This window comes from Pezoporus flaviventris, unplaced genomic scaffold (assembly GCF_033815535.1).
Source record: "Pezoporus flaviventris isolate CSIRO_AGI_PZ_B2104156 unplaced genomic scaffold, CSIRO_AGI_Pfla_v1 ptg000001l, whole genome shotgun sequence".
NCBI classification, from domain to species: domain Eukaryota; kingdom Metazoa; phylum Chordata; class Aves; order Psittaciformes; family Psittacidae; genus Pezoporus; species Pezoporus flaviventris.
In genome coordinates, this window is record NW_026892549.1 from 58,666,778 (window position 1) to 58,683,041 (window position 16,264).

General features: G+C 54.1%; 1 protein-coding gene across 1 annotated transcript; it reads left to right on the plus strand.

The window, feature by feature from the left end:
* The first annotated feature begins 11,820 nt into the window (after window positions 1-11,820).
* ARL4C (ADP ribosylation factor like GTPase 4C) lies at window positions 11,821-12,932 on the plus strand. Its single transcript, XM_061460149.1, has one exon. It carries the CDS (start codon window positions 12,020-12,022, stop codon window positions 12,596-12,598), a length of 579 nt encoding a protein of 192 aa, XP_061316133.1. The 5' UTR covers window positions 11,821-12,019; the 3' UTR covers window positions 12,599-12,932.
* Window positions 12,933-16,264: the final 3,332 nt, after the last annotated feature.

Genomic DNA, 16,264 nt, shown 5'->3' on the forward strand with positions numbered 1-16,264 from the left:
CCAGTGATTTCTTTGGATGACATCGCTGAAGGCTGCCAGCTGCCCACTGCAGCCCTGCTGCCTGCTTTTCCCATGCCAGAATGAAGGAAGACTGAATTATCAGTGTATTCTGGTACTCCCACCTGAAGTCATGAAGCAAATGAGCACCCCTTTGACCTTGCCTGTAGTCATGAACTCCCCTCAACTGGTGAGAGCAGGGCTCAAACACATGCAGCCAGCTATCCTAGCCTGGCTTTATCAGCCCTGCGCTTTGGCTTCTCACCAGTGCTTTCGCAGGACCAAGGTCCTCTCCTGGCCAGAGGGTTCAGACCCTCATGGCAATGGTTCCATTGAATGGTGAGATTCAGCCTCCAGCATGGGATAAAGTCAAGTGTCAAGGAGATGTCACCACAGTGGTGGCACCTATGAAGGTGAGATCTGGGAGACCAAATTGCCTCTCCTGGCTGCACCAACATCACCTGGGAAGGTTTGTCATCAAGGCCGGTGGTCAGCAATTGCAATGGGAATAAGAAGCAGGCTCCTTGGGCCCTTTGTTGGGGTTGTGGGGAGGAGGCATCAGGCTGCCTGCTCTGTGCAAACCATGCTGAAATGCAGCTGGGCTCTTATCCTGGCCTGGTTGTTCTAGAGGCAAAAGGAGACCAAAAAGATGAGTGGAGAGCTCTTGTGCTGTCCATTTGATGTAGGAGGTTGTCATGGAAACTGCTGTGTAATTAAAGCCTCCCTCTCCGCTCTTAGATGCTTTGGCTGTGCAGGAGATGGGCTGCATCATTTGAGGCTTTTCAGTTATTGTGGCCGTTACAAAGGGAGCTGTCACAGTTTCCTCTTGAAATCAGGGTGCTTCAGCAACATGATCACATCTAGGAAGAAATGTGGCATCGATGAATGTTTATTGTCTTCAAACAGGAGCGTTTATTCTTTTGTATCAGCAGCCATGACTGCACTCTTATTTAGCCCATCTCCTCCAGAGCAGCAGCAAGGGTAACTGCTGGTGGGCTCTCAGGATGCAGTGCCAAGGAGAAAACCCTCCCTGTTTGGAGCTCAGTGTATATGTAAGAGCCCAATCATGACCTGCAGAACAAGGCCATAGAACCCTGTGCTGATGCCAGTAAACTGCATGCTGCACACACCTAACACCGCTGAGGCCAACAGCATGGCCCAAACCTAGCAGAGATATTTTGTCCTGCCATAAAGGCATTGTGTGGTGAAATGCTATGGTCACAGAATGGGGGTTTCAGTTCCTTTTTCCAGATGTATCTGAAACCTCAGGTTTTGGGTTTGGGTTCTTTTTTTCTCTTAACTAAACCTCCTCTTAACTAAATGGGATGAATCACTGCTTTAGCATTCCAGCTCTCCCATTCTTTCCCAGAACGGCTTACAGTAAGTTTTCACTTAATAAAACCAAAGGAATATACTCATTCAGTCTCAATAGCTGCATAGCAGCTGCTAAATCCTGCTGGACACCGTCACAGGTTCATTACATGGTACCACTTTGATGGTATCTCCCTGGCTGAGCTGCAGGAAAGCCTGGGGAAACACGTGATACTTGGAGGGGAAAACATTTGTTTTGTTCATTAGCATGCATTAAAGCCTGCCTGCCTAGAAGCCAGGCATCACATAGTAAATACAGCAGCTCTACTCTCAGCCAGGCAGGCAGGGGTGGCTGGAAACCACCCTCTAGGCCAGGTCTTTGCAGAGACCTCCAGCAATACAACCTCCATTGCTGACTGCTGCAGGCCATGGGCAGACTTCCCACCGGTTTCTGATAAGCAGAATGGAGCTGCAGGTGCCTCTTCACACCCTGCTTCCAAAAGCCCCACAGTAAGGGTGCTACAGTGGAAGTAATCTGGTGGGACACCAAGGGTAAGGAGCAAGCCCCGTGGTGGGAGATGAAGCAGTACCAGTGCTGGGCAAGGCTGAATTCATAGCATCATAGACTTATGGAATGGTTTGTGTTGGAAGGGATCTTAAAGCTCATCCAGCTCCAACCCCCTGCCATGGGCAGGGACACCTTCCACTAGAGCAAGTTGTGGGGGTGAGCAGGGAGAGAAAGTGATGGAAAACAGCATTCACCTGTGAAATCCAACTGTCCCATGTGAACGGCCTATGTACATCTCTGTGTATGCATATATGGGGGCTCCAGGCCAACATCCACCTGCTGAATATAGCAAGAAGATTAGCATGAATCCATGAGGAATTACATGTCTGTGATTACATTGGTATGGCCAAGGCCTCTCCTCAGGAGCAATGACAAAACTGGAGCATGGGAACCAATGGTTCACTTACACATCTGGAACTAGATGATCTTCAGCTCCCTTCCAGCCAAACCCATTCCATGATTCTATGATTGTAAATCATCACCTTTCTTCCTCAGAGGCATATCCATTTCATGGTTTGCTTTCCTTGCTGTTGGAAAGACAAATGCCTGGAAACAGCCCCTGCTTTCTTCAGCCTTATTGGTGCAAAGTTGCAAACACACATCCTTGCGATTGGTCAGCTTCCCATGGGATTTGACTCAGGAGAAGTCTGGGCTCCTTTCTCACATGCTTAAGGAATTCATTGAATGCTTTGGATTGGATCTGCACCTCACCTGGGCTTGCCAGAGCGAGCCACGCAAGCAGAGGGGGTTACACAGTTCCCTTTCTTCTGGGGGCAAGGAAAAGAACCTTTCAAGTGTCTTCTCATCCCCTGTGGTTTTCTGGAGACATCCCCCTCCTGAGCCTGCAAGATCCTGGTGGCCTGAGGCACCCCCATGGGCTCCACACCATCAGCCACATCAGCTGTGACGTTGACCTCCATGGGCTTCCCACCATCATTAACATGAACAATGAATCTACCTCCATGAGCAATTCTTGGTCATTAGGTGGATCCACCTCCATGGGCTTCACACCATCAGCCAGTAGTGCCGACCTCCATGGGCTTCCTGCCATCATTAACATGAGCAATGTTGTCCACCTCCATGGGCAATTCTTGGTTGTTGGGTGGATGCACCTCCATGGGCTCCACAACATCAGCCACATGTGCAGAAGCGTTGACCTCCATGAATTCCCCACCATTAGCCACAGAAGCAGTGGTGTCTACATCCGTGGGCTTCCCACCATCAGCCACATGAGTGGTGGAGTACACTTCCATAAGCTGCCCACTGTTAGTCACATATGCAGTGTTGTCCACCTCTATGGATTCTTCTTGGTCTTTGGGTGGATCCTCCTCCATGGGTTCCCAACCATGAGCATCATGTCAGTGGTGTCCATCTCCATGGGCTCTTTTTGGTTGATGGGTGGATCCACCTCCATGGGTCCTTCTTGGTAGGTACATCCACCTCTGTGGGTTCTCCTTGGTCTTGGAGGGAATAAACCACCATGGGTTCTTCTTGGTGTTTGGGTGGATCCACCTCCATGGGTTCTTCCTGGTCTCTGGTGACTCTACTTCCATGGGCTCTTTGTGATCCTTAGGTGGATCCACATCCACCAGCTGCTCCAGCTCTTCAGGCTGGTCTACTTCCATTGGCTCTGCACCGTCAGAGCCACAGTTGGCGCTGCCTCCCATCTCCGACCTCTTCCTCTTCATGCCTGGCTTGGGCACCAAAAACACTGCCCCATGAGACATCGCAGGGCAGCTCCCTGTTCGCTGGCACCAGACCTCTTGCTGCCCATCATTGCTGGCTTGCCCCTAGGGCATAGATGTGCCATCTCTTGTGCACTGAGCCCAGAGCAGAGTGAAGCCTGGCACCCTTGGGGCTGCATGCCATCGGTGGCACAAGGATCCTGTTGGAGGTATCTTCAGAGACACCACCAGTCATGCCCTAGCCAAACCTGACCTGTTGCACATTACAAGGGGTATCTTTTAGGCATGGTTGTAGGGGTAGTTATGGGAGGCCACCACTACTGATTGTTCCTGGTAGGCACATTATGGTACTAGCTGCAGCCCTAAGCCAGTTTGACTGCTGTGGTGGGGCTGTCACCACTGTCATCAACCCTTTCCTTCAATGAGAGGCAGAAGAGTGTGCAGAGCCGCTCTCCAGACAGCACATGTCCACAGGTATGTGGTTACAGAGAGGCTAAAAGCACACAGCGTGCCATGGAAACGTGGCTGGGAAGTCACCTCCCAGGTGAGGCACATCAGTGTGATGGACGTATCCTGCTTCCAGGAGCTGTGGCCACCCAGGCAGGGACTTCTCTCGCTGTCAGGTGGAGCAGTGCAGGGCAGGATGCGTAAAATGGGGTTTGTCACCCGTGAAAGCTCCATTAGAAAATAGCTGTCACTTGTGTGCATCCCTGCTGAGCCCTCTGCTGTTTGCAGCTGAGGGGGGGAGCCTGGAGAAGCAGAGCTGGCCCCTTTGGGTACCACAGCATTCCTTCAGGTCACCAAAACCTTTCCTTCATGATTCATAAACCAGGCCGAGCTCCTGCAATCTCTCCTCATGCGAGAGATGCTCCAGACCCCTGAGCATCCCTATGGCCTACACTGGACCCTCTTCAGCAGCTCCTTGTCTTGTACTGGGGAGCCCAGCACCGGACACAGTGCTCCAGGTGTGGCCTCACCAGGCTCAGTAGAGGGGGAGCATCACCTCCCTTGATTGCTGCTGCCTTCCTCCTGATGCATCCCCAGGACACTCTTGCCCTTCCTGGCTCAGGGGCACACTGGTGGTTCATGGTCAGTTTATCATCCACCAATACCCCCTTCTGAGCTGAAAGTCAGCTCCCAACCTGTGCTGGTACTTGGGGTCCTTCCTCCCCAGGGGCAGGACCCTGCATTTGCCCTTGTTGAACCTCACTAGGCTTCTTTCTGCCCAATTCTCCAGCCTATGGAGGTCCTGCTCAATGGCAGCACAGCTTCAGGTGCATTACCAGCTTCCCACCATCATCAGACTCGATGAGGGTGCACTCCCGCCCTTCATCCAGGTCACTGATAAGCTGAATAAGATCAGACTCAGTACTGATCCCTGGCAAACACCACTGACTGCAGACCTCCAACTGGATGCTGCTCCAGCTTGATGGGGTCTTGGTGTGTCAGCCACTCATCCCAGTTTGATGTCATGTGTGCATTGGCAGAGGGTAGCCCCTGCCCCATCATCCAGATCATTTATAAAGATATAATTAATAAAGCTGTATTAGGCAGAAGCTCTTCCCTGTGAGGGTGCTGAGGCGCTGGCACAGGGTGCCCAGAGAAGCTGTGGCTGCCCCATCCCTGGCAGTGTTCAAGGCCAGGCTGGACACAGGGGCTTGGAGCAACCTGCTCTAGTGGAAGGTGTCCCTGCCCGTGGCAGGGGTTGGAACTGGATGAGCTTTAAGGTCCCTTCCAACCCAAACCAGGCTGGGGTTCTGTGAGCCAGGACTGACCCCCTATAACCGCAGGCTGGGCCAGGACAATTCATGGCGTTGGGGGCTTTGGGACTGGACGGGCCAAGCACGTCCCAGCGAGCAGCGGTGGGAACGGCCGCGGAGCGGGGACAGAGGGCTCTGCGGGCACCGGCTCCGTCCCGCGATCCCTTGCTGCCCCCTAGCGACAGAAGAGCGTAAGAGAGGAGCTCTGGTAGGGATGAGGCGCAGCAGCCATAGACAAACCTGTATCGCTGCGCAGGGCACTGGGGTGGGTTGGGCTGGGGGCTTGTTTTGGCCTCAGCCTTTCCAAGCCTTGGCCTATAAATGCACAAATAACAAATGCAATGGACGAAGCTGTTCCCTGTGAGGGTGCTGAGTCGCTGGCACAGGGTGCCCAGAGAAGCTGTGGCTGCCCCATCCCTGGCAGTGTTCAAGGCCAGGTTGGACACAGGGGCTTGGAGCAACCTGCTCTAGTGGAAGGTGTCCCTGCCTGTGGCAGGGGTTGGAACTGGATGAGCTTTAAGGTCCCTTCCAACCCAAACCAGTCTCTGATATGATTCTATGTCTGAGGACCAGCATGTGCTTCGAATGAAAATGTCCACTTTATGAGAAGGATGCAGTTGGGTGGTTCATCAGTTCCCCTTCTTGAAAGCCTGGATTGGGTTGATCTCTGAGGCAGTGAGCTCCAAGTAACAGGCTCCTGCAGCACTGGCAGCAGGGATGGGCACTGGTGGCATCACAGCACCCACTCCAGCACTGGTGGGGCCCATGCTGGGTGCAGTAAGTTCAGTGCCTCCCTCCCCTTGGCTGCCTAACTGCAGAAGAATATGCAGGAGCAGTGCAACGAGCTGGGAAATCCCTGGCTTCCCCAGAGCACTGCAAAGAGCAGTGCTGAGCACCTATGGCACAACCCATCCCCTCAGCATCACGGTGCATACCAACGGGCATGGGACAGCTTTGAGGCAGCCAAAACATGCAAGTGCCCCAGGGCAACCACAGCCTGGCCTGGGTAAGCAGTGGCCAGGGCTGCTGTGGGGAAAGGAGGAGCTCACAAAGCTTAACCAGATGCTTCAGGTGCTGTCAATGTGGTCGCTGGCTCCCAGGGAACACCTCACCCCCCTCTGAGGGTCCTTCTCTGCTCCTTACTGCTCACACCTTGGCTCCTTTACGCCCCAGTTGTGGCCACAAGACGGGGAGGGAGGAGGGGAAGGGAAAGTAGGAAGACTTCTCTCCGGGCCCCTGAAATCCAAAAGCAAGGCTTATCTCTGCGCCATCACCAGGTGGCCCTAGAAAACAGGCTTTGCCGGTCTTCTCGTCTGGTTAAATCAGATGTGTTCTGCTTCGGTTTCTGCAAAGCAATACAGAGGCCAACAGCATCTGTCCCTATTCACCAGCATCGCTGGAGGTCCTTTTGGCCCTGGTGCCTTTGGGCTGGTTTTGCTGCCCAGCAGTACAAGAGGATGCTTTGGTGCCACAGGGTATCAAATAGTGCTCCTTTGCAGCACTGCAGATGGAGGAGACATCTGTGGCAGGAATACTGAGATGCCAGCACTGTGGCTGTCACATCAGTGCCCACCACTGCTGTCTGCCTGGCCAGCTGGAGAGCATCCCAATGGAGATTCATGGAAGGGAGGCACTGTGAGGTGTCCCTGCCCATGGCAGGGAATTGGAACTGGAGGAGCTTTAAGGTCCCTTCCAACCCAGACCAGGCTGGGATTCCATGATCCTATGAATCACAGCTTCACTGCATCACACTGCCTCTGGGACTGGCAGGCAGGTAATGCTCATCACAGTGTGAAACCACATCAGTGTCCCTTCATCCCTGTGCCTGGAAGGTGCAGAGCAGAGTGGTAGCTCCCCAGGCCCTACAGGCACTTCTTGCCATGATGGAGACAAGTATCAGTGCTGCAGTTCCACCTCTGCCTCTCATGAGAAGGAAGCTAGCAGGGAACAGGGATGATTGCCTTGAAACTAGGGGGTCCTGTCCCCTGTGCTGCCCATAGAGCCTTGGGGACAGTGTCCCCAGCCCTGGGCTCACCTCAGCCTTCCAAGCTGGGTATGTGCAAACAGAGGCAGTCTGGGGCTGCCTGGAGGGGATGGCTGGTGTGGGTTAGTCAGATGTGGGTTGGGAGCTGAGAGCTGACCTCCTACAGGGCTCCTGATGACTAAAGTAGCTGTAAACAAGTGCAGAGCAGGAGTTTTCCCCTCTGGCAATGGAGCAGCTCCTTTAAGAGGAGAGTGAAGGGAATTCCGGAAGGGAAGAAGGAAGGAAATCACATGCAGTGACATCTTGGGGGGCTCAGCAGAGATGTGTGCTGCAAATCAGTGCAGGAGGTCCCCTGAGCTGCTGCTGTGCTGCTGGAGAGCATTTGGTGATTCATGAGCCCTAAATCTCCACCAGGCCTGTTCTCTCTCTCTGCTGTGCTTGCAGCTCATTAGGCTCCAAGAATTATTGCCAGTACAGCCTTGGGCAGGAATTCTGCCAGGGTGGGAAGGGGCTGAGGCCCAGCATTATCCAGGACAGGAATGAGGGAGGGATGTACAACCACATGTCTGCAGACAAACCTGAACCACGGTCTACATCACACGTGTGTGCTTAACCGTCTCCGCTTCAGCATCCTTCCTTCGATGTGGAGGTGCTTTAGCCTTTGAGCTTCCAGGCTGCCACCATATGGGGTTACACAGCTCCAAAGGAGCCCTTCAGGGCCAGATCTTACCCCTGGTCTGCAGGAGTGTTCAGTATATAACACAACATGGGAAACCAAGTGGGTGCAGGTACTTCTCCCTCTCTACCCCCCAGTTTCCCCTCGGCTGGACCAAAGGGAGCTGTGTTTGTACCCAAACCCAATGCAGTATCCTGGGGCAATGAAACCAGCCGGGTTTCAGTCTCCTCCCTTCTGGCCCCACGATACTTGTGAGCACAAAAGCAGCCGTTCAATGTAGTTATTTACCCACCTGGAAGCCGGGGCAGTCAGGGGTTATTCCCCTCCAGGCACTGATTGTGCAAAGGTGTTGGGGGTCTGGTATCTGGATCATCCAGGTGGAAGGAAAGGGTTGATCCCCCCTTGCTCTCAACCCTGGAGGTGCCTCAGTCACCCCTGGATATGTCCTAGACAAAGCAGAGGGGGAGTATCTGTTTCCAAATAACATCTGTGTTCTTCTGGGGTCCTCACGGGGCTTCCCCAGGGCTTTCCTCCCCTCCTGCAAGAAGGGCTAGAATTATGGAATAATGGAATCATAGAATCAGACTGGTTTGGGTTGGAAGGCTCCTTAAAGCTCCTCCAGTTCCAACCCCTCCACAAGCAGGGACACCTTCCACTAGAGCAGGTTGCTCCAAGCCCCTGTGTCCAACCTGGCCTTGAACACTGCCAGGGATGGGGCAGCCACAGCTTCTCTGGGCACCCTGTGCCAGTGCCTCAGCACCCTCACAGGGAAGAGCTTCTGCTTAAGGGCTCATCTCAATCTACCCTGTTCTGGCAGGTTAAAGCCATTCCCCTTGTCCTGGTTTGTGTTGGAAGGGACCTTAAAGCTCGTCCCTTGTCCAAAGCCCCTCTCCAGGTTTCTTGTAGCCCCTTTAGGTACTGAAAGGCTGCAGTAAGGTCTCCATACATCCTTCCATCCTCTGTCCACCATGAAGCCCCTGGAGATATCTCTGAGCCACAGAACCTCCTTGTCCCAGGAGCCTTCATGCTCAAAGGGCAGCAGAGGGCAGGGATAGAGGGCTCAGCTCCAAGGAACATGGCAGAAGTGTGAATGGAGGTCTGAGAGGGATAATCCTGGTGTGAAATATTCAGCATCTGTCTGTTATTCCCCTGTGCCCCTTTGTTCTCCCTCTTTAACCCTCTCACTGGGGGTACCCAAGCTGTATCACCCTGCTCCTGCAGCCCACAGGATAAAAGAAGTCCCATTAAACCCATGAAGCTTTTTTTTTCCCCTCAGAGTAAATATCCAAAAGGCTCCTACGGGACTCACAGGCTATTCAGCACGTCATGATCCTGCATTAGCCAGCCTCATTATCCAGTGAGTGGGCTGGAAGATCCTTGGGAAGAGTGGATGAAGGCAGGAAGGAGAGTGGCACAAGAAAAGGATGCTGACTACCAGAGGTGTTCCCTCATCCAGGCACTAGTCACAGGATCCTCAGCGATCCCCAAGAACGGGGGCAGCCCTAATTACAGCCCTGCCTTATAGCTTTGTTTGGCCTGGTGTCTCCGTTTTCGATGCAGAAACAAAAGGGAGCAGACTAAACCGAGTGATGCTAATAAGAAGGAAGGGGCAGGGGAGGAGGGAGAGTATCCTCCATGCTCCAGGATCTGGGATGCTCTCTGCAAAACCATTTCCCCTGCTCTGAGTCAACAGATTTGCCAGCAAAAGCTACTGCTCCAGGGCTTGGTTCAGCCTGGGTGATAGGGGGGTAATTGGCTGCAGAGCAGAAGCCACTATTAGAGATAATCCATGAGAGGGCCCTGGAAGCATGGGAAGCATCCCTCTGGCCTCTCCGGGATGTGTGCGGGCCCCGGCGCTTTGTGTTAAATCCCCCCAAAATAACCCAAAGATACTTGGAAGCACGGGATGAGCTGGGGGAAGGGAGATGGGATAGGAAGGGGGCTGGGAAGAAGTAATTGCCACGTCTGAAAACAGTTACTATGGCAGCAACAGTCTTCTTGCTGCTGGAGCGAAGTGTTGGGGACCAGCGAGCGGTCCCTTTGTTAGGGACATGCAGACACACATTTAGATGCTAATGCCCGCTTTAACCTTGCCTGCTTGACCCTGGGGAGGTGGAAAGCGGGTGAGAAAATAGAGGAGAAGGTGGGGTCTTATGGAAAAGGCGGGTTTCCCTGAATTTGCCAGTGGATGGACTTGGCAGACTCCGCTGCGATTAACGCTGTTATTGCTGTGCTTAATATTCAGCGGAGGTCTTAACAGCTTATTTATGGAGAGCTGGCATTAGTGCAGCATAAATCACCACCGCAACGCTCCTGGTTTATCTCCATCCCCTTGGGAACATCTAATATAAGGCCGTTTTTTAGAGCATCCCTCCGGTTTGATCAGCCTCTCTATCCAACCTTGCCTTTATTCCTAACTCGCAGTCGGTGCTGGGGTGAATAAAGGAGGGTTGCACGGGAGGGAAATCCTTCCTTTGGGCTTTGGCTGTTTAGGGTGAAAGAAATGTTGGTGTCATGTTTAGAAAAGGAAGCCTTTGGACTAGAGGCTCAAAGCTGTCTTCAGCAGTGGGGATGAAGGAAGAGGGAAGGAGAGGGTTAGAAGTGATGCAGGGGAGAGGAGGAATTCCTCAGCCTGGCTTGCACTTGCCTTGGGATTATCCTTCATAGCAGTGGTAAGGAAAGCTTTTGCTGGAGCAGTGCAGGCAGGAGAGGTGGGATCTGCTCGTGACGCTGCTCACAGACGTGACCCTGTTCTTCTATTTCTGGCATTCCTTTAATGCTCCAGCTCCTGGAGCGAGGTGATGCCTCAGAGCTTCCTGCACATGCTCTTGGAAGCTCACTACTTTGCCTGGTCCAGAGCAAACCCTGAACAGTGTGAGATGTCCCTGCACCTTTCCCACTGTCACCACATGGTGGTTCCCATCGAAGCTGCGCCTCTGAGCCCATCACAGTGAGTTGCAGGCGTTTGCAGTGATGGGGTGTGTTAGCAGGTACTCTTATCGCCATGCAGAGCTGCAGCACGCATCCTCGGGATGAAATAGGAAGATGAGAAATAATCCCACTCCAGTTTGACAATCCTTGCTGCATATTGCGTAGTGAAAGCATCCTAAGTTAAAAAGCAGTATCTGTCTTCTGCAGAGCGCTTTTCTCCGGGGCTTTCTAGTTAAGCTGTCAGATAGAGTTGGTATTTATTCTACATATGCTGTAAAAGGGGGATGTGTAGTACTGCAGGAACAACCCTGCTGCTGGCTCAGGAGCAATGCCAGGGATAAATGTAGCAGCAAAGAGGGGGGCACCCCAGAGCATGCAGCAGGGGTGGCTCCCCTGTCCCCATGTTGGCCTGGAAGGAGCAGCTGGGTCTCTGAGCTGTGCTGGACCCTGTGAGCTGTGCCTAAACCACTTTGAACCTCCCGGGTTTCCTTAGTCCGGGATTACACATGGAGCAGCAGAAGGTGTCTCACGTGCAGTGAATAACGCCTTGGCTTGGTGCTATTTTTAGGGGTAGAAGCTGTTCCCTGTGAGGGTGCCGAGGCGCTGGCACAGGGTGCCCAGAGAAGCTGTGGCTGCCCCATCCCTGGCAGTGTTCAAGGCCAGGTTGGACACAGGGGCTTGGAGCAACCTGCTCTAGTGGAAGGTGTCCCTGCCTGTGGAACTGGATGAGCTTTGAGGTCCCTTCCAACCCAAACCAGGCTGGGATTTCCGTGCCCGGTGACGATGGAAACCGAGCTTTAACCGCAGGAGGGTGAAACTCCCCTTGTCTCACGTCGGGGCTGACCCCGGGCTATGCGGGCAGGAGCAGGGGCGGTGCAGGCAGGGGCGGTGCGGGCAGGAGCAGGGCGGGGGAAGGCAGCGGCGGAAGGCGGCGGCGCGGTCCCTCCTCCCGGGCGGTGCCGCCAGTCTCCGGTCGGTGCCGCCGCCGCCGCGTGGAGCTGCGCTGCCCGCTCCCTGCCCGTCCCAGCTCGCCCCGAGCCGTGCCCCTGCGGGCCGGCGGCGCGGGGATGGGCGCGGGGCTGTGAAGGCGCGGCGTGAGCCGTGGCCATGGGGAACATCTCGTCCAACATCTCCGCCTTCCAGTCCCTGCACATCGTGATGCTGGGCCTGGACTCGGCGGGGAAGACCACGGTGCTCTACCGGTTGAAGTTCAACGAGTTCGTCAACACCGTGCCCACCATCGGCTTCAACACGGAGAAGATCCGGCTCAGCAACGGGACGGCCAAAGGCATCAGCTGCCACTTTTGGGATGTGGGTGGTCAGGAGAAGCTGCGCCCGCTCTGGAAGTCCTACAGCCGCTGCACCGATGGGATCATCTACGTGGTGGACTCAGTGGACGTGGATCGGCTGGAGGAGGCCAAAACGGAGCTGCACAAGGTGACCAAGTTCGCCGAGAACCAGGGCACCCCGCTGCTGGTCATCGCCAACAAGCAGGACCTGCCCAAGTCCCTGCCGGTGGCCGAGATCGAGAAGCAGCTGGCGCTCCATGAGCTCACCCCTTCCACCACCTACCACATCCAGCCCGCCTGCGCCATCATCGGCGAGGGGCTCACGGAGGGCATGGACAAGCTCTACGAGATGATCCTGAAGCGGAGGAAGTCCCTCAAGCAGAAGAAGAAGCGGTAGAAGCCCCGCAGACGCGGGGAGGGATTGGGGGAGCAGACAAAGGAACTGAGGGGGCGAGAGAACCAAAGCGATTCTTTTGGGTTTAATAGTTCATATTATTTTTGGTTTTCCTCTTTTTTTTTTTGTTTTCCTGCTTATTTTTCTTCCCTCCTTTCCCAGTGCACAGACAATAGTGGTGATAACAAAGCCGCTCCTGCCAGCCAAGCCCAGATCCCGGCTGCGGGCGATGAGCCGGGATCTCTTCCCTTTCCTACCGCCCCTTTCCGAGAACCACCGTGCTCCCAAGGGCCGGATCCGGACGGAAACATGTTTTTGGGGCGAGACCCCCTCCATCCTTCGGGACCACCGAGCTTTTGTGTGCCGGGGTGGGTGTGTTGTGTGTGTGAACAGGGCAGGACCCTGTTGAAGTGCATTTGAGAGGAGCCCAGCGTGCTTCTGGATCTTTAACGTGTACATTTGGGGCTGGGCTGGGGGGGGGGGGGGGGGGGGGGGGGAAGGGAGGGTAAAAGCAGCGCCGGGGCTCGGCAAGGTCAGTGGTGAGGGGGCTTTAGGCTGCGCCCAGATGCTGCTGCATCCCGCTGCATCCCTCCATTTGTCGGTGGGAAGGGGTGTTGGAAGCCGAAGGGGGGGCTGGACCAGCACAAAATGTCGGTATGGGGGGGGATGATGGGTGAGGAGACACACACCCACCCCACAGGCTGGTGTTTCAGGGTGCAGAGCAAGGACAGGCAGCCTTCAGCCCTGTAAGGCTGCAGTGCCCAGGGGTGCTTGGCTGACCGGTGCTGAGCTTTAAGCTGTTTGCTTGGAAAAAGCAGATAAGAAAGGCAAGGATTTGGGATGATGCTGCTGGAAGCATCGTGAGGGTCTCCCAGGAGTGCCCCATCTCAGACTCAGAGTGTCACCTTCTGAAGCAAAGCCCTGAGCGGGTCCTTTTGGAGCTCAGCTCCACGGTGCTCATTTGCTTCCAGCTGGGGTGATCAAAACTAGGGGTTAGGGAATAAAGCCAAGCCAAAAGCAAGCTTTGCGGTACTAGTCTCGCTGTGAGAGAGGTCAGGGCACAGCTCGCTAAGGGCAGGTTTGAGGGGGGGGTCGGTCATGGCAGGGTGGGATGGACAGCTTGGATGGCTAGAGCTAGCAAAATCTCTGCTGGAAAGGGACTCGGCAGTGCCGGGAATATGGCAGAGTGTGAGGAGACATGGGAATGGGGGTGGGTAACATGGGGGGGGGGGTGTTAGTTTTTTATATATATATAAAGATTTAAACCTGATTCACAGCAGAAAGCCCCTTGCTGCCTCTGCCTGCTGGGTGCCTGGGGCAAGGATAGGCCTTCCTCTGTCATAGAATGGTTTGGGTTGGAGTGGACCTTAAGATCATCCAGTTCCAACCCCCTGCCATGAGCAGGGACACCTCACACTAGACCGTGTCACCCAAGGCTCTGTCCAACCTGGCCTTGGAAAAGGCCTTCTGCAGGTGAACATTTTGGTACCTGTATGGGACTGGGGCCCAAAAGCCATTTGCTGTGTGTTTTTTTGGCCTGGGACCCACCCCTCCCTGGCTTTCCACACTGCCCCCAGCGCAGAAGCAGGCAGCCCTCAGGGTCCTGGTATCCTGAGTTTAGAGCCATGCAGCGCGGCAGGGTTCTTCCCTGGTGATTTTACACCAGCTTTCACGATTGAAAACCCCTTTCCCAGAGCAGCCAAGGGGGAAGCACAGAGCAGACAAAAGGAAAATGCCCTTCAGGTTTCAGGGAGTTGATTCTCTCCTTTGCAGCAATGAGTGCAGCACCTTCCCAATAGCGGCTTTTGGGGCGGTTGGGGTACACGAGTCCCAGCTTATGTGCTGAGTGGGCTGGTCCCATCAATTCAGGTGGCTCTGTTCCCACTGCCTTGGCTTTGCTTTGCTTTGTCTTCACCTCCAATGCTGGCACTTGTTGTCGAGAGAGGAAAAAGGAACTTCACGCATTTCTTTTTGATGCCACAGAAGCCACATGCATCGATCTTTTGTTTTGGAGAGGCAAAATGTAAAGCTGTGCTTTCCCCATGAGCAATCGATCAGGTTTATAAAGGCCACATGTGCAGGGGTTTGCTTCCTTGTAGGGCTTGGATTAGCAAATGCTGGCCTGGGAAGGTTGGTGGCGTGTATCTCTGGAGCTCGGTGTTGGGTAGAGCATCCCCTTGGACATGGCAGAGCACAGCGAGCTGGAGGGTTCAGCTGAGCCAAGGAACGGTGCCGTTCCCACCGACTCTGCTTTCTGCAATAATTAAACAGACTTTTCCCGATGGCTTCCGTGGTATTCCCGTGACATTTCCCAGCCCTGTGCCCAGTTGTCCCCCCTGTATGAAGATGCGTCGCCGGCAGTGGGCTGGAAGATGTGCCTCAGCAGAGCAGTGGTGAAGGGAAAGCGCTTGGGTTGTTGCTGTGGTAATGGGCTGGGTTCTTTGCAAGGTTGTGGGTCTTGACATAAAGTTTGAATGACCTTCATTGGGTTTAACTGAGCAGCTCTCACGAGGTACCGCTCATGTCCCCAGGTACCTCTGCAGTGTTCCCATCAGTGTTGGGTATCCCGTGTCCTACCCCTGCCATTGTCCGTCAGTCTCTGTTCCTCCTGGTCTTTCCTTCTTTTGTTTTTTAAAAGATGCAGACATAATGCTGTGAACTGAAATAAATTATTTATACAATGAAAGGGCCTGATAAAAACAACAACAAAGAGAAAATAAATGTGTTCTCCTTATTTCTCAATGGCGATGATGCAGTTTGCAGTTGGTTCTCATTGCGTGTGGTGAAGAAGGTTGCTCCTGCCTCCCCAGGGAGAGGAGCCATGGGCAGAGGGATGGAGAAGTGACCTGGTCAGGATCACTGGACATGGGGCTGCCTTCTAGGACATGGATAATATTGCAGTTAATTCAATCTGAGCTCTTTGCAGGTCACTTCACAAAAGGGGAGAGCACTCTTTGGGGTGGGTGTTTTCTTCCCTCCCCTCTTCCTATGGTAAATGGATGTGGAGGAGGTGATCACCCAGCACTTAGAGGTGAGGAAGTGCTGGTGTTTGCTCCGTGCATGGCCTCAGTGGCAGAGAGCCAGGTCTGCAGGGGTGAAAGCACCAGGCTTTGAGAACAGGATGCTGCAGCGCTGGAGGCTGCCTCTGCTCCTGGGTGGCTGCTGACACAGGAAACCCAGGGTGACATCTCAGAGAGGACAGCCTGCATTGGTTAAATGACTTCTCCTTTGCTGAAGCGATGACAAGGCAGCAAAGAGGAAGTGATGAGCCCCATGTGTGAAAGCGGGATCTGGCGGGGCTTGTGAGCACTTGCCCTGCTTGAGCTTCTCTCTGCCTCCCAGGTTTCCAGTGTGCACAGTGAGGATGGGCCTGCTTAGCAGCATCTGGGTTCTAAAGTGCTGCAGGACCTAGAAATGAACCTAAAGACTTACACAGTGATGCAGTTACTGAACTCCTATCTATACATGCCCAGAAACCCTTTGGAGCTCAGTTGGATCTGTGGCATTCAAGGACTGAGTTGCTGAGTGCTTAGCTGGCTTGTGACTATGCAGGGAGCCTCTGAGAGGTGCAGATCCCCACAGGCTTGCACAGAGCGTCACCAATGGGTTTCTGTCCCTCTGCCACACAGGTGGCACGGTGCTCGCGAGGATGCTTCTGACCATCACTTC